Source organism: Ictalurus punctatus, chromosome 15, assembly GCF_001660625.3.
Source record: "Ictalurus punctatus breed USDA103 chromosome 15, Coco_2.0, whole genome shotgun sequence".
In the NCBI taxonomy this organism is placed as follows: Eukaryota; Metazoa; Chordata; class Actinopteri; order Siluriformes; family Ictaluridae; genus Ictalurus; species Ictalurus punctatus.
This window is the reverse complement of record NC_030430.2, coordinates 18,353,119-18,370,636: the sequence shown is the minus strand read 5'-3', so window position 1 is coordinate 18,370,636 and position 17,518 is coordinate 18,353,119. Positions and strand designations below refer to the sequence as shown.

Below are 17,518 nucleotides of genomic sequence, written 5' to 3'. Positions count from 1 at the left end.
ATTCTCCGACTTTCTTGTGATTTCATTACCTACTGTTTTGTGCATGCTCTCATGCTAATTTGAATTCAAATGCTTTTTACATAATATAATTGGTTATTAATTAATGTTGAGGGGTACTTTTAAATAATTTAGAAAAAGGGCAGGGGCTCGAGCTCCCAGAGCCCCCCATTGTGCACGTCCCTTGTGGTGCTTCTCATTTCTTATTTGTGCATCCTCATTTCCTTTCCTCGCTTCCTTTCCTTGAAACTTAGCTCCACCCCCTTAGGATGTGAGGGAAGGATGCAAGGATGAGATGCGAGGAGAGAGGAATAGAAGCAAGTCCAAAGGAATATCCTCACTTTCTCAAGCCTCACTTCAAAGCGACGTCAATTAATGATGACTGTGCTCAGCTGGATGACCTGACTGCGCTTCAGGGATCTGCGTTATGTTTTTTTTTGTTGTTGTTTGATTGTTTCTTTGTTTGATGTGCCGTTATGTTGTTGGAGCTTGGTTAACAACAACATTCTTAATAAAGCAAAATGCACTGATAGTAGCCTATGTGAAATGTCTGGTCTATTCAACAATTAATTAATAAACAATACATAAATGGTTGCATCGTTTGTGCAACTTTGCATATCCAAACATGCAAGGATCAATTAATTACAATAGTCTACTCCTTGACAACATATTATTATTTAATAAGATTTCACACAACATTCCATCACATCATCAAAGGAATTTTTGTTTGAGATTGTTGCAGATGTAAAGGAGGAGGGGAATTTATAGCTGCGTCAGGCTTTTCGACAATAAACACTTATACAATACACCTGTGTATCCTCGCTCCTAGCTCCTCTGGAAGCTTCCTCACTCCACGTTCCTCGCCTCCTCATGGTGCAATTAGAGAATTGATATGTCCTTCAAGATGGTTGACGTCGATCGATTTCCGGGTCACGGGCTGGAGGATGGAGGAGCGAGGAAACGAGGAAGCATCAAGTTGTGTATTGAGAAGCACCCGATATTTCAAGAAATAAGAAAAAGAAAAAAACTTTTTAAACATTATTTATATATTTATTTAAATAACAGAGTTCACACTCAGTCATTTAGAAAGCTTTCAACAGACAGACATACATTGAGTTGTTGTTATTGGTGTGTGTGTGTGTGTGTGTGTGTGTGTGTGTGTGTGTGTGTGTGTGTGTGTGTGTGTGTGTGTGTGTGTTGAGTTGTTTGTGCACTTCTGCTGCCTGATGTGATGCAGGCACTAGATCCTGACACACATCTACTGCTGTGACTCCTCCTACCATCCAAACTGATTCATCCTCATACTTTATGTCTACTTCTAGCTTTCTGCACTTGTGATTCATTCTCTGATGCAGTGGATGGTCCCACATTGATATTATAAAGACTGCATTTCTACAAAACAGTTTATGCATAATAATGCTAATATCATTAACCATGGTTGCCAGTTTCCACAAACTTTCTAACCCAACTACATCTAAAAATCCACAGAAAAGACTTGAAAATCGTCAAAATAATCTGGGAATTTGAAAAGGCGGACACATTTTTTCTTCTTTCCCCCCCTAGTCTTTGCATGGGAAACAAGGGCTCTATGATAAACACTTCTGATGTACAGACATTATCAACCATAAATGTATGTATAATAAATGTTTCTATGTACATCATAGAAACAATGTCTGCAATTTAATTTTGATTATTCGCTATAAAACAAGATCTCGGTGGCCATGGAGTAGTTTTAAAATAGCCCAATCTGGTTAACCCCTTTGATTCCTGCCTCAATAGGCCTCTATTAGTGCTTCTTGCAGTTCCATTTTGACTACTAGTTGTAATAATAACTCTATGGAAGCTAAGTGGGGCAGTGAGAGTGCTGCCCCATGATTGCACAACATCTAGAAAGGTGAGCAAATCAATATAACATCTTCTTATATTTGTCAGATAGCAATGCTTTAAAAATCGTTGGTCACGCAAAAGAGTTATTTAGTATTTCAATGGAGTTTAAAATGTTTGGAGTTGTGTATGAGGACTTTATGAAGATTAACATTCACAGAATGGCTGATTCCCATATGAACGAGCTGCCACTGAGAGTAGATACTTTAACAATTTCCACTTGTTGCACAGATTGAAAAAGAAATACTTCTTTATTATTTTAAATATGTTTATATATATATATATATATATATATATATATATATATATAGACACACACACACACACACACACACACACACACACACACACACACACACATAAAAGCTCTCTCCCAGGCCCAGCCTTAAACATTTGTAGGTCAGAGTTGGTTGGTGTGAACATAATACTACTGTAGTCTATCAAATAATTTACAGAGACACAAAGTGTAATACTATTTGAAGAGAGAGAGAGAGAGAGAGAGAGAGAGAGAGAGAGAGAGAGAGAGAGAGAGGGAGAGAGGTTACTGCATCATGCAGTAAATCTTTATCGTAGCTGCTATCCAGGGTGCTGAAATGCAAGTGTTCAAGAAATGTAACATATATGTGGATGTTTGGACATTTTAAAAAATTAAACGCAATTGAATAGTGATAAAGAACAGTACTGACAATAGTATGCATAAAATGCAAATTCGCAATTTTTCAACTGACCCAGCACAAACCTTGAGGTGCCAAACTTGAAGAAAAAATAAAAATAAAAATAAAAAAATATATATATAAAAAAAATAATAATAATAATCTGCAGGATTGAAACAATGTATCTCTGAAATCTCTCTACGATGTCTTTGGTCAGTCACTGAAACAGTGAGCAGCCTATGCAGCGGTCTTGCTGAATACCAGAGCAAAGGAGGCGAGGCTACACACGCTCCACTACAGACCGACTGAAATGGCGCAATATGAACTGCAGAGCGAGCCAGTGGGCGGATGGAGCAGGTTAAAGCTGTGTGGTCTTGCTGTAGAACATGTCTTATAGCTAAAACCCACACAAACCGTTTCATTATTTCAAAGTGATTTGCGAGCTCGAGCGAAATGAATGTATAAGATATATTTGCCACCTCTTAGTCACCTCTGTAGGCTACTCACACGTCCCCCGCCTTCTCTCTCTCTCTCTCTCTCTCTCTCTCTCACACACACACACACACACACACACACACACAGAGTCATATCTCTAAAATGCCCCTGGTTACCACAACGGCTGAAACAGGACTGTATAATCATGTGTGTGGCTCCGGGTGTGTGGTTGATGCAGATGCGGTGGAAGTGAAGGAGGCTGAAACCAGATCCGTCTTGTCTTAGTGTCGCCTGTCTTATAAAACAAGATCAATGCTGGGCCGGAACCACTGGTGCATCGTTAAGCTTTTTCGCCACAACTTGATCAACTTGCATGTCATAAGGAATGAAAGACGGACATGGATTACTAGGATTACTAGACGGGGAATCAACCAGACGATTTCTTAAGAAGCGGCACTCCAAGCCAGATCTGTGTGTGTGGGGTGAAAACCTCTAGAGCTCTCCCTGATCTTGCTAATCGTCGCTGGGAAATTTTCAAAGGTGCTGGAACGCAGCGGGGAAAGAGCATCAGCAAGCTGTAGAGCAGGACACTTTGCTCAACATCAGTCCTGAAGCTCAAGTAAATTTAAAGCTCGATTCAGCACAGTGCTAAATGGAGACAACAATAAAACCGTGGGTAATATAGGGGGGTTTGGTGAGACCGGGCCACTCGAAACCTTATGCGCCGATCCGCGCTCAGGACTGAGAGGCAGGTGCAGTAAAGGCGCATCCATGAGCGTCTTCTCCTGGGACAGACTGTTTTAGCACTGTATGTTTAGTGTTTTAAACATACAGCTCTGTTGAAAAGACAGGCTCCTCTGGGTTGAAAGACAGAGAGAGAGAGCGAGAGGGAGAGAGAGAGCGGCGCATTTGGAAGTTTGGATGCATATGATCACAACCACCATGATTTTTATGATCCTTGGTGCTTCTGTTGTAATGGTAAGAAATACGCACCAGCATCACCATAAACAATGTCAATTGTTAAGTTAAGGGTGAGAGAAAAAAATAATAATTTGGGAGCACCAGAAAGTAGAGGCGCATAAGAAACCGCGTAAAGTCCATTCAAAACCTTGATAAATGCACAGCCATATTAAAGGAATAATAAGCAGCTCGAGCCGGTTCTTGCCTGGGGAAAATATGTTTATTCAGTTATATCCATCGATATTTTGCTCATAATAGCAGATTGGTGCTAGTGTTGTCATGATGTCCAGCTTGACTCGACTGCTTCTCTGCAGGCGATAGCGTGTCTAATGGACATGAACGCGCTGCTGGACCGCTTTCACAACTACATCCTACCGCATTTACGAGGGGAGGACCGCGTCTGCCACTGCAACTGTGGAAGGTAAAAAAAAAAACAACAACGACAAAAAAACAAACACTATCATTAAGGATTTACTTGATTACAGAAGCATTGTCATCAATCGCCTCTAAGCGTTTCTCATCTATTAAAACAGAACAGGGGCCTGTGAGGATTCCTTATACTGCCTACCATTTCATTTTTCATACCTCCGAAAGACTGTTTTTACCCCCATCAATCTAAATCAATCTATATCCATACATGGATGCATGATAGCTTATAGGCCTCATATTCATCTGATCTCATGGTTACGCGATGATTGAACGATTCGTTGGCATATTAACAGGACTGAGCTGCTATCTGTCAGTGTCGGTGTTTTGAGGGGGTTCTTGGCTTTTGCGTATCAAGGTGTGTGTTTCTCCAAAGCACAACCATATGATACATAGTAGGCTACGTAGTTCTTTTATTGGCCTGGTGCGTTCGCGTTCGCCACAATGCGCAATGTGCAGACTTGATCTTTCTTGAGCTTTGCGAAGTAAATGCTGATGACGAAAAGGTTACGAGGAGTGAGAAGAAAATTTCCTTTGTCAGTTGAATTTTCTTTTATATATATATATATATATATATATATATATATATATATATATATATATATATATTTATTTATAGGCTTCATCATTAGAATACTGAATTGAATCTAATGTCCATAGATGAACGGAGAAAGTGCAGAAAGATGCAACATTCAAATGACATGACATGGATTCCTACACAGAGGTGTGGTAATAGTTATAATCAGACTATACACTCAGAAAAAAAAGGTAGGACTACCAAACTGGACTTTCCCTTGTCACTGGGATGGTACCACCATGGGTAAATCTTTTGTACCTTAAGCAAGATTTTGCTCTACACCTGTAAAGGTACATGTAGTGTACCTTTTATTAGATTTATAGTAAAGCTTTAAAGGTACATCAGTGGTCCTTAAGGTCCAGTTGTGTACCATAGATTTTGTTTTAAAGGTAAGAGATATATACTGAAGCAGGGCTGTCCAATCTTATAAAGTTACAGTGTGGGTGCAGGTTTTCATTCCAACAAAGCAGAAGCCACACCTGAGTCTATTGAAAGCCAAGCTCAACTGAATAAACAGGTGGAATCTGGTGTGGCTCATGCTTGACTGAAATGAAAACCTGCACCCACACTGGCCATTTGGGGATAAGATTGGACAACTGTACTAAAGGTTAAAAAAAGAAAAGAAAAAAAAACCCCAAAGGTATATGCTTGATGATTCCACCCCAGCAACAAGGAAAAGTACAGTTTTGTACCTTTTTTTCTGAGAGAGTATATTAGTACATACAGGGTGCTACACTGTGTGGCCAAATGTTTGTAGACACATGACCATCATATCCATATGTGGTTCTTCCCTAAACTGTTGCCACAAAGTTAGAAGCACACAATTGTATATAATGGTAAATGGTCTGCACTTATATAGCGCATTTATCCAAAGCACTTTACATTGTGTATCATTCACCCATTCACACACACACACTCACACACCAATGGTAGCAGAGCTGCCATGCAAGGCGCTAACTTGCCATCGGGAACAACTTGGGGTTCAGTGTCTTGCCCAAGGACACTTCGGCATGTGGAAGCATGTGGAGTCATGTGGGCCGGGAATCGAATCGCCAACCCTACAATTACTGGACAACCCGCTCTACCACCTTAGCCACAGCCACCCATATATAGGATGTACAGGATGTCTTTGTATTCAGTAACAATACAATTTCCCTTAACTGGAACTAAGTGGCCCAAACCTGTTCCTTGTGCATAAAGCAAGGTCCACAAAGACATGTTTTGCCAAGGATTGAGTGGAAAAACTGGAAAAATGGACTAATCCCCACAGCCGTGTTCCAAAATCTAGTGGAAAGCCTTCCCAGAAGAGTGGAGGTTATTGAGGAATAACTCTGGAATGGACTATTCAAAAAGTGCATATCGGTGTGATGGTCAGGTGGCCACAAACATTTGGCCATAAAATGTATATCTGGCTGTTTGTATTTAGTGTGCATGCTCTATTCAGTATTACCATTTACTCAACATTTTTATCTCTGTAGACTAATCAACTGAATTCTCTGTTAAGTGCCCTGTATTCTGTACCCAAGGGTACTGAATCAGGTCAGCCTAAAATTATTCTCAACTTTGACCTGCTAATTGTACTTGCTGCACAACAACACAGCTGATCTGTTGACTGAAATCATACCACAGACACTGTGTAATCCATTATGAAATTTCAGTGATGATTCCTGTGAAGGTTCTTTATTATGCTTTTTAACGGTGATGACATTCTGGTATGATATTCTATACTCAAATGTATGTATACCAGTATAACAGTGATGTTTCAGTAATAAAGAAACAGTTAATGCAAATAGTTCAAGGGATATTAGTCAGTAAAAATACTGGGACTTATGAGATTGTGGGTCATTTTCTTAGTGCACTGAAAAGTTAAGACCATCTTAACTGGTATAATGAGAGTGTGTAATGGGATTCTCATGCTACCATTTAGTGGTGATCTCTGTGTTTTTAGAAACTCGGTGTAGCTAAGTAGTTTTTTGGTCAGTGTCGGTGGACCTAGTAGTACCAGTATGCCAGTATTCATTCATTCATTCATTCATTCATTCATTCATTCATCATATTCATAACAGAATATCTGAAGAACTACAGGTCACATTCAGCCACACGAGGTACATTCTAAAGCATAGAATTTCTAATTTCCAACCATATCATAACTTTTATTGTCTTCCTGAATAAGCCCTTTATCTTGGTCAGGTTCCAGAGCCTATCCTGAGAACACTGGACATAAGGCAGGAATACACCATGAATTGGACACAAGTCCATTATTGGGCCCCATGCATACACATATTTACACACTACTTTATACTTAGATGCAATTAAGTGCAGATAGTCCACCTAATGGCATGTGTTTGGGAGGTGGGAGGAAACCGGAGAACTTGGTAGAAACCTACAGTATACGGACACTGGGAGAACATGCAAAACTATGCATACTTATTCAGGATCGAAGGGATAATAAGGGAGCTGTGAGGTGGCCACACTACCCACTGCACCAGCATGCCACCCACCAATACACATACTCTTACTAATACAATTTAATCTGGCCACTGCTTTTACCCTCATTTGTGAAATGTAAAGCAACACACAGTGTGTACTAAGTTTCAGTAAAGTGGTATCAAGCAGCTGTAAGACAAATAATTAACCTATTTCTTTTGAAGGATAATCTGGAATAACTTTAAATTAATGTCTTAATAACCAGATAGATTTTATGCATTGGAAAAGGAAACCAGGATTGCCAGCTTTTCAGTAAAATATTCAACAATTTTATATATTTTTTTACTTTAATGCCACATAGACACCAGAAGAGAAACATTTTATGCCCTTCTTTGAACTCCCAGTACCCAGTATCAACAGGCCCAATCTTTTTCAATGTAGTAACTGAATAATTAATCATAACTAATGAATAATATACTTTGAAATGAAGAACTGAACAATAAAAAGTTATATAATGGCTAAATATTAATACCTGAAGCTAAATGAGTGTGTGAATATGTGTGTATCCTCTCCTCATTAACAGTATCGTGGTTAAGGTTGCAGTGGATTCAGAATCTGTCCCAGGAATACTGGTAATGAAGAGAGGGTGTGTGTGTGTATATATATATATATATATATATATATATATATATATATATATATATATATATATATATATATATATATATATATATATAAATATAGGGCAACATGCACACACACTTACACGCTCATTAACAACTAGGGGCAATTTAGAGTCGCTAATCCATCTACTGGCATGTTTTTGGGAGGTTGGAGAAAACCGAAGTAAACCCACATTGATACAGGGATAACATGCAAAGAAATTCCACTCAAACAATAACCTGTGCTTAGGATCAAACCAGAGGCTGTGCTATATAAATCACCCTGCTATATATAAATCATGATTACACAATACCTATATGACATAGCTAGTTATATTACAGTACGCATGTCTTCTAAAATAGGGCCCACAGAGTATTAATGTTTTTTCTTAATCAAAGGGATCTATTTAAACCCTTACAATTCTGACTTATTATTCAGTTATTCATTATAAATCATATTATTCATTAACAATGATGAATTATTCACTAGTTATTTAGTGACTGGGGTGACTCTTACACCAGTGGACTCTTCAAACTCCAACACTTTATATTTTCTTTCTCTCTCAGACACCATGTGCATTATGTAATTCCATATGATGGGGACCATTCGTTGGTGGACTCATCGGAGAACTACTTTGTGAGTGACAGTGTGACCAAGCAGGAGATGGACCTCATGCTGGGGCTGTTGTTGGGCTTCTGCATCAGCTGGCTATTGCTGTGGCTAGATGGAGCATTACACTGTGCTGTGCGGGCCTGGAGAGCCAGCCGCTACTATGGTGAGTGTAATGGAGCCATGTGCTGGATACATTTATCAGTATAATGACTAAAGGATGCATGTCCATCAATGTATATGGTGTAGGATGCTTGATGAGTAATAAATATATGTAAGAAGTAATTCACTCTAACACCTCTTCTGATTAGAGAATAATTTGAAAGCTTGAAACTGACAACCCTTATGTCCAGTGTCGTGATTAATGAAGTCCTAAGAGCATCAGAATGCGAAAGATTTCTATTACTCATCGTTACTGTAGTATAATGAGAGGTCTTGGACAGTGTGTAGGAGAGTGGTGAGCAAATGATATCGTTAGGCATTCAATAATTTTACAATGAGAATTTTTGCTACAGTGTTGGGAGATGAACTAATGCTTAAGACGATTTGTGCAGTACTGTATGAGAAACAGGCAGTTTTAATCAATGACCTGTTTCTCAACAGCAGTGTTATTTTTACCTTTAGAGAGAGAGAGGAGTCATGACATTAATTCTTCCTACTTACATCTATGTGACACTTTTGAAAAAGAAGAAAAATAGCACCACGTTCAGGTGATTTCACTACATTGGCTTTACATAAATACACATTAAAAAGTGATCTGAAAGATTCTCTCATGGGGATCTTAATCTCTGACTGAACTTTAAGACAATTTTACACATTATTTGGGGATTATAATATGTTTGAAATTATCCTTAGGTCTACATTTGGCTTAAAGATGTACTGTATATGCATTTTCTGTTACTTTTACAGTTTTTCAGCCCTTGTCATGATCATGTGTTAACTTACAATTTGGGCTTAATGGTAAAAATGTGACTTAAGACACTTCACATAAGATGGAATCTTGTAGGAAAAGAGATTGATGAATACTCTGTTACCCAGACATTACCCAGACAATTCCTGATCAGTAAAGTATGGCATTTGTTTTGGTACAGTATGGCAAAACTTTTGTCCTAATTGTTAGCTAGGAACCGTGACTTTTACAGTTGGTCTTCCATACCATGACTAAAGATATGATTATGCAACTTTTAACCAGTAAACTTAAAATTTCATGACTATAGCCTAGATTTTCTTCTGAAAATGGCTAGGAATTCTTAAAATGAACGAGTGTGTGAATGGGTGTGTGAGTGTGTATGTGATTGTGCCCTGCGATGGAATGGCACCCTGTCCAGGGTGTACCCCGCCTCGTGCCCGATGCTCCCTGGGATAGGCTCCAGGTTTCCCCGTGACCCTGAAAAGGATTAAGCGGTATAGAGGATGGATGGATGGATGGATGGATAAATCCATGATTTATATTCCTGTTATGACACATGCACATAGGTTATATACTGTGGAAGAGAGTACCTTCCCTATGTTGCTGTCATAGTAATGGTGTCAAGGTTATGATGTCAAGGTTATGAAAGTGAACAGTACACTTTCAGTCCATGTATCTAAAGCACTAAGCAGACTAACAGTTGTTTGTTATAGTGACCTGAGCTGCTGAGGAACAGAGATTTATACTGTATGTAGTGAGTGGAAATAGAAGTGTTCTTTCAAAAGAAAAAGCTTTTTAACTTTCATCATTAATAACCTATCATCTGTAGATGGGAGTTAAAATGGTAGAACAAAAGGAAAACAAAAAGGAAGCATGCTGTTGCTATCTGTAACAATCATATACATATGTGCTACATATTACCTGTTACTTTATGGAATTAAATTTGTGCAAAAAGTATTGAACATAACTTTTCACAAAACAAAACAAAAATATACAATGAGAAAGAAGAAAAACACTGTGAAACTGAAAACAGTTAACTCAGTGCCAAAAATGTAACATGGTCTTCAAATAAACAGCATTCTTTGTTAACAGTTTTGTAAGCTACTTTCTCGCTAATCATGGTTTATGAATGTGCTGCCAGAGTTTTGGTTTAAGCTTTCAAATTTTTTGTTTACGCTCCGCAACTTTACATTTGCCATTCTAACACAAATCTCATGTGTGGGTGGAGCTTAACAGTGATTTACTCTCAGTGGCTAGTGAGATTTGGTGGGTGAATCTCAAGTGTCTAGCTGGGGAGGAGGATGATGATGACGATGATGAAGGCAATGACGGTGCCGCTCTGTGCTGCTCTTGAGAGCTCATCTCCAAAAACAATATGTATGAGTAGTGGTATGAGACTACCCAAACCTCAAATATTAATTACAAACTAATATACTGACTAAGTAATTAATTTCCACTTCAAAGTACAAACACTATAACTATACAGAGAACCGCATCCAGAACACGCTCCAATATTCGCGATGCTGAAGTCTCTACTTCCAGGTCAGAGAGCTGTCCATACAAATCTCATTATCCAATGAGAGTAAATCACTGTTAAGCTAACCCATATGAAAGTTTTGTTCCAGAATGGCAAACATAAACTTGCAGAGCATAAATGAAAAGTTTAAAAGCATAAACAAACACTCTGGCATAGCATTCATAAACCATGATTAACAAAAATGAAGCTTAGAAAATTATCAACAAAGAATGCTGTTTATTTGAAGACCCTGTTAAATTTTTACCACTAAGTTCACTGTTTTCAATTTCAGATTGTTTTATCTTCTTCCTCAATGCATATTTTTTGTTTGTTTCTTGAAAAGTTATGTTCAGTACATTTGGCACAATTTTAATTCCATATTACTTCCCCTTATATTTACTCTTTCCCAAAGAAAGAGAAGGCATAAGGGTCAGAGGTGAGCAATATATAATGAATTGCAAACTTAGTTCATATGTAGCCTTCTGAAGATTAAGATTACATTTATGGCATTTGGCAGACACCCTTATCCAGAGCAACTTACATTTATCTCATTTATACAACTGAGCAGTTGAGGGTTAAGGACCTTGCTCAAGGGCCCAGCAATGACAGCTCAGCCATCCTGGGAGTTGAACGCATGACCTTCTGATCAATAATCCAATGTCTAATCCACTGCCCTAGGAATAGGTTGGTGTTTGTACCTTTTCAATTTAAGTAAAACTTAAGTCCAACCACATCAACCTTACTAAACTCATATGACTTTATTTATGAAATCAGGTTAAACAAACCATAATGTAGTAAGCAGCATAACTTAAATAACACTGATATACATGTCAGTGGTGGCTGGTGGTATTTAAAATTCCATAAGCACAGCTGTCTGTGGATCCATAAGTACGAGCATAAAAAAAGACTTTTCCAAAATCAGGTCGACAAGATTAGCCGTGTCTGTCTCATCATGCTAAAAAGCAACTAAGCTGCTAACTAGCTAGCTAAATTTAAATGAAGAAGGTAGCTGGTCCTATAAATAAACAAAAAAATTCCAAAAGGAATAATCAAACATAAATGTACACTTACAATTTGTTTACAAATTGCAAAGATAATAAGCTATACTAGTTGTGTAAAATTGTTATGGATTATGTTACTCAACTGACCGACTACTGCAGTTCCGAGCACTCTGTGAGTCTGACTGGGGTTGATATGTTTAAGTTTGAGATGGAAGTCATGTTCATTACTGTTTAAATGATTTGGGAGGTCTTTGAGATCCCTCCCAATCATCATATGGAAAAGCCATGCATCTGGACGGGACAAAAATGCATTTATGAAGAGCGTACTGTCCAATAATTATTGAGATATATTTTTCTATGCAAAGCCCTCCCAGCCACCCACACACTCATTGACACCCAGTGTAGCGGTAGGCTGGACCCAAAATGATACATTAGAATACTGTTGTCCAGAGAATGTTATTTATTTGCTCCATTAAAACAATCTGCCATGAGATTCCATTCAAGCCGTGTGGAGGTGCATCTATTGGCTTCTACAGACATTTTCACACAGGCTGCGCTGTTCACCAAAGACAGGTTGTGTTAAATGAGCGAACAGCACAATACTGCAGTGAGATATCTGATATTTTAAAATAATGAATTTCACCCAGAATGGTAAATAATATAGACACATTGGTAAACATTATATTGCAACATTTTAATGAAATTCTAGGAGAAGCCGGACTTCCCATGCAGTCCTAAAGCAATTGCCTGTGATATGTATAGTCTGTATAGTTAATAATGGGCACAATGCACATAAAAAAAAAATCCTATTTTTTTCTTCTTCAGTAGTGACATAGCTTAAAATAGCAATGATTATAATGGGATGACATTTCTGTCTGCATAGAAGAAGAAAATATTTCTATAAATGGTTGAAGCTAATGAAAAGTAGTGGGGATGCCCCTGTAGTGGAGCTCTCCAAGGCTTTCAGTGATACTTATGGCAGGCCAACCTCATTTAGCCTCTCCGAGATGGGGAGTGAAGGTGACGCTTGAAGGGAGAGGGGAATGACACGGTCATATCCCCACTCCCATTTATGAGCACAAACACACACACCAACACACACACACAGACACACACACACACATTTTCTGTCCCTCCGGTCCCTCTGCACGCTCCTGCTTCGTGAGAGCTATAAATAGAAAGAGAGCAGCTGGAAAGAGAAGGCAAGCAACAGGGAGACATGTGTGAGTGAGCACCCTCCACAAACCCCCATCCCACTCACACACACACAAACACACACACACACACACACACAGCATAGAGAGGTACACATTGATTTTTTTGCTTCTTCCATTTCTCCCATTCTCTAATTCCATTCCCCCCTACCCCCCCATCCATTCCTCCACTTGCCACCTTTCACCTTAAACCATTCACTATTTTGTGATCCCCCCTCCCCCTGTGAACAGTACAGCTGCATCTAGAGTTTTATATTGTGAGCATTTGATCATTAAAAATGTAAATATGAAAGAGCATGGGTCAGTGACTTGGCACTGATGTCTCCTATTCCAGTTTATCCAGAGCCTCTATTGTTTTGCCTCCATATCATCATCTGCTTATCAATGACATTCAAATTATATGTGTGTTGATTGGAGCTTGGGGTTTTATTGAAAATACCGATTTTAAATGGCCCTTTATTTATTCGCTTCTTCTTGATACCCTTCACAACAATCCTTGTGGATGGCATACCCTTAGATTGCTATAAATAACTACTCCCTCCTTCCAGCAGGGCAAACTGATCTCTCTCTCTCTCTCTCTCTCTCTCTCTCTCTCTCTCTCTCTCTCTCTCTCTCTATGTGTGTGTTACTTGTGTATCACATATGAGTATTTTATGATCAAGTCAGATGCTGTTCTCCAGTTAGAACAAAATTATATATGTCAGTATGTAATATCAATTGTCTATGAAATATCTATTCAATCAATAACCTTCATAAAAGGCAACAAACCAATAGGTGACCTGGATATGCTAAAATGCCTATAGGTGTGAATGGGTGTATGAATGTATATGTGGGTCCCCTGTGATGGACTGGAGTTCCATTCAAGGTGTATTCCAGGCTCTCTCCCTGTGTTCCTGGGATAGGCTCTTGATTCGGGGTGAACCTGACCAGCATAAAGTAATTACTGAATATGAATGAATGGATGATGTCAGTCTGCTGTAGAAATCATGTTGCAATCTGTAGCAATCATGTTCATACAGCCCCCTCCAAAATGGCAAGGCCAATTCATTTGTTTTTGCTGTAGACTGACAACATTTTGGGTTTGTTATCAAAATATGAACACGAGAAGAGAATTTAGAATTTCAGCTTTTATTTCCTGGTATTTATATTTCGATGTGCTAAACAACATAGAACATAGCATATTTTGTATCGGATCACCTAATTTGTAGGTGAACAAAACATTGGAACATGTGACTGACAGGTGTTTCATGTTACCCAGGTGTGTCTTGTTAGATTGACTATTTAAACAAAAATAGCTCTGAACATTTACTCTTGGTTTTAGCCTTCAGTTTCATCTGTGAAGACTGCATTTCTTAAGCCAACATGAAGATCAAAGCGCTGTTTATAGGAGAAAAGCAAGCCATTTTGAAGCTGGGAAAAGAGGAAAAATTCATCAGGAGCATTGCACAAGCATTGTGCGTGGCCAATACAACAATTTAGAATGTCCTGAAAAAGGAAAAAAACACTGGTCTACTGAGCAACAGACACAGAATGGGCCGGCCAAGGAAAACAACAGCTGATGACAGAAACCTTGGGAAAGTTGTGAAGAAAACCCCGAAAACAATAGTCAGTGACATCACCAACAACCTCCACAGGGCAGGGGTGAAGCCAGATTGGAAATAGCAAAAAAATACAGAGATCATCCACAAAATATCTAGAACCAATAGTAACCTCTACCAAAGTGATGGAAAGGCCAAAGTGTGGACAATGAAATGATCTGCTCATCATCCAAAACATACAAGCTCATCTGTGAAACATGGTGGGGGTAGTGTCATGGCTTGGGCTTGTGTGACTGCTTCTGGAGGTCTTCAGGAACAGTTTGTCTGCCAATTTACAGAGAAATGCATCCAAATTAATTATGAGGAAGTTTATCACACAGCAAGACAATGATCCAAAACACACTGCCAAATCAACAAAGGATTTTATCTGGGAGAAAAAAATGGAAGGTTTTAGACCTTAACCCAACTGAGCAGCATTTTACCTCCTGAAGAGGAGACTGAAGGGAGAACCCCCCGAAACAAACAACAACTGAAAGAGGCCCTGGGAAAAGCATTACAAAACAAGAAACCAACAATTTGGTGATGTCACTGAGTTGCAATCTTGATGCAGGTATTGCAGGCAAGGGATATGGAACCAAATATTGTGTTATTTACTTGACTTTACTTCAAGACGTATCTGTTCCTATACTTTAGCCTGCCTACAAACTGGTAGTCTGATACGAAAGGTTCTATATTGTTTTTTTTTTTGTTTAACACATATAGATGTGAATACCAGGAAATAAAAGCTGAAATCCTAAACTCTTGTCTCATATCGATCTTTTGATGTCAAACCCAAATATCTTTGGTGTGTAACATAGCACAAACAAATGAATTGGCCTTGCCGTCCAAATAGTTTCAGAGGGGACTGTATATGCAATGCAAGACTATGGAGGTGCACATTAATAATATATTTTTTTCCCCCATTTGCTTTTTACAGACACACCGTCCTGGTCCTGGCTCCCTCAGTTCTGCAACTTGCGGGATCTCCGTAGACGTACACAGTTACGACAGCTGGAAGACTCCAGTGGAAACATGGTGCATATCAAGCAAAAGCTTTATCATAACGGTCATCCCAGCCCCCGTCACCTTTGACTCTGAACCCCACAAACCCCTTTACTGCCCCATTATTAAATGCTGCCTCAGAGACCCTCTTCAACAGTCCCACTACAGTCCAAACCACTTTTTTGACTTTCTACAGCCATTCGTTGCAATTCACTATTTGGGATTCCAAAAACTGAGACTCAAGAACAAAGAAATCATAACTTTTTCCACACACCATGTTCGTTGGGGTGGTCAGGGAGGGGTAGGTTGGTAGTGGTGGGGTTGGTAACATTTTGAGAGTCTTTTTTCTGTACAGGTATTTTTTTAATTCAATCTAGGCATGCACTTTTAAAATTGGTGGGGGGTGGGGGGAAACAAATACATGCAGCGTTAAATGGGGCAGCGAGACTGAACTGCGTCACTTCATTTTCTTTTTTTGGTCATTTGTTTTGTGGAATGGATTTAGGAACCCATATGGGAGGGAGAAGGGATGATGATTGTGGTTTTGTGACAGCATAGTTCAAGATGATTGCTCATGTAAATAGTTCTACATATTGTTTTATGGGACTTAAGTCAACACAGGGTTAGGGAATGTTAGAAATGAATAATACATTATGTGCCAGGAAAATAGAGTAATGGAGTGTGGAAAATAAAAAGTCTGAAAACAGAAGTATGATATGAATTGTTTGACTGGATGGAAAGACATCTCTGTAAAATAACGATTGACAGATTTGTTACTTAGTGAAATAAATGAATGTATTTAATTTTATCTGTAAATAAAGGAGAGGGAGGGAAACATATGAGCGGCCAGGACTCTTTGTGCTGTACTGAGTATGACTGGTTGAATTACAGAGTCTTCAGCACTTGCCTTGTCTTTCCTTGACTCTGTCCAATAACCTTTACAGGTCTCCTTCTAAATGACTCTATAGTTAAATGAGTCCATCTAGCCTGGCAGCAGAAAGAGCCCTGACCCACTTTCCACTTCCTCTCCATCTCCAGACATTGCTGTTGTGAAAATGAAATGTCTGTTTTATTAAAAGTGCAGTTGAAGCACAACTGGGCCCTGTTGTGGAGAAGTGATATTTCTCAACACCTTTAGCAACAAAATTTCCTATTACCATTTCTCATGTCTAGGTCTGAGGTCCCTCCAGAAACTGAAATGTGGCTGTCCAGTTTACAGTCTCTGGGACATTTCTAAACTACAAATACACAGCAGTTTCCTGATAAATGTGGACTGTGAAAAATATCATGTTTATCTTCCTTACATGGTAGTTGGGATAGAAAGTCATTCTTATACCAAGAGTGTGATACTGACCAATATAGATGAAAACAGGACAAAATAATCCTCAACATATTTTTATTTTTATTTCAATCACACACAAACACTATTAAATATGGCCACTGTTTTGGTGCATGCATGCTAATATTTTTTAATTTGCCATGTCAAGAGATTTCCCAATACATCAGTCAGGGTGCAAATGCTCAAGAGAAGTAAGACAACTGATGATCTGTGGGAAACATTACATTTAAAAAAAAATTATTCAATATAAAAATGCATCCATCAACTCATCCCTGAACTGTTCCCATTTGTGATCCAAAAATGCATACTGTATACTAAAACTCTTTAG

The 17,518-nt window shown here is 38.7% G+C and overlaps 1 protein-coding gene across 1 annotated transcript; it reads left to right on the top strand.

The window, feature by feature from the left end:
• The first annotated feature begins 2,875 nt into the window (after nucleotides 1-2,875).
• tmem240a (transmembrane protein 240a) lies at nucleotides 2,876-16,951 on the top strand. Its single transcript, XM_017486488.3, has 4 exons — nucleotides 2,876-3,947; nucleotides 4,244-4,350; nucleotides 8,589-8,797; nucleotides 15,787-16,951. The coding sequence occupies exons 1-4, from the start codon at nucleotides 3,891-3,893 to the stop codon at nucleotides 15,939-15,941; spliced, it is 528 nt and encodes a 175-aa protein (XP_017341977.1). The 5' UTR covers nucleotides 2,876-3,890; the 3' UTR covers nucleotides 15,942-16,951.
• Nucleotides 16,952-17,518: the final 567 nt, after the last annotated feature.

Excerpts from the sequence above, each read along its gene's own strand:
- tmem240a (XM_017486488.3), top strand. The coding sequence starts at position 3,891 with ATGCATATGATCACAACCACCATGATTTTTATGATCCTTGGTGCTTCT. Across the intron at positions 3,948-4,243 it reads TTGGTGCTTCTGTTGTAATG|GCGATAGCGTGTCTAATGGA; the intron begins GTAAGAAATACG and ends GCTTCTCTGCAG. Across the intron at positions 8,798-15,786 it reads GAGAGCCAGCCGCTACTATG|ACACACCGTCCTGGTCCTGG; the intron begins GTGAGTGTAATG and ends TGCTTTTTACAG.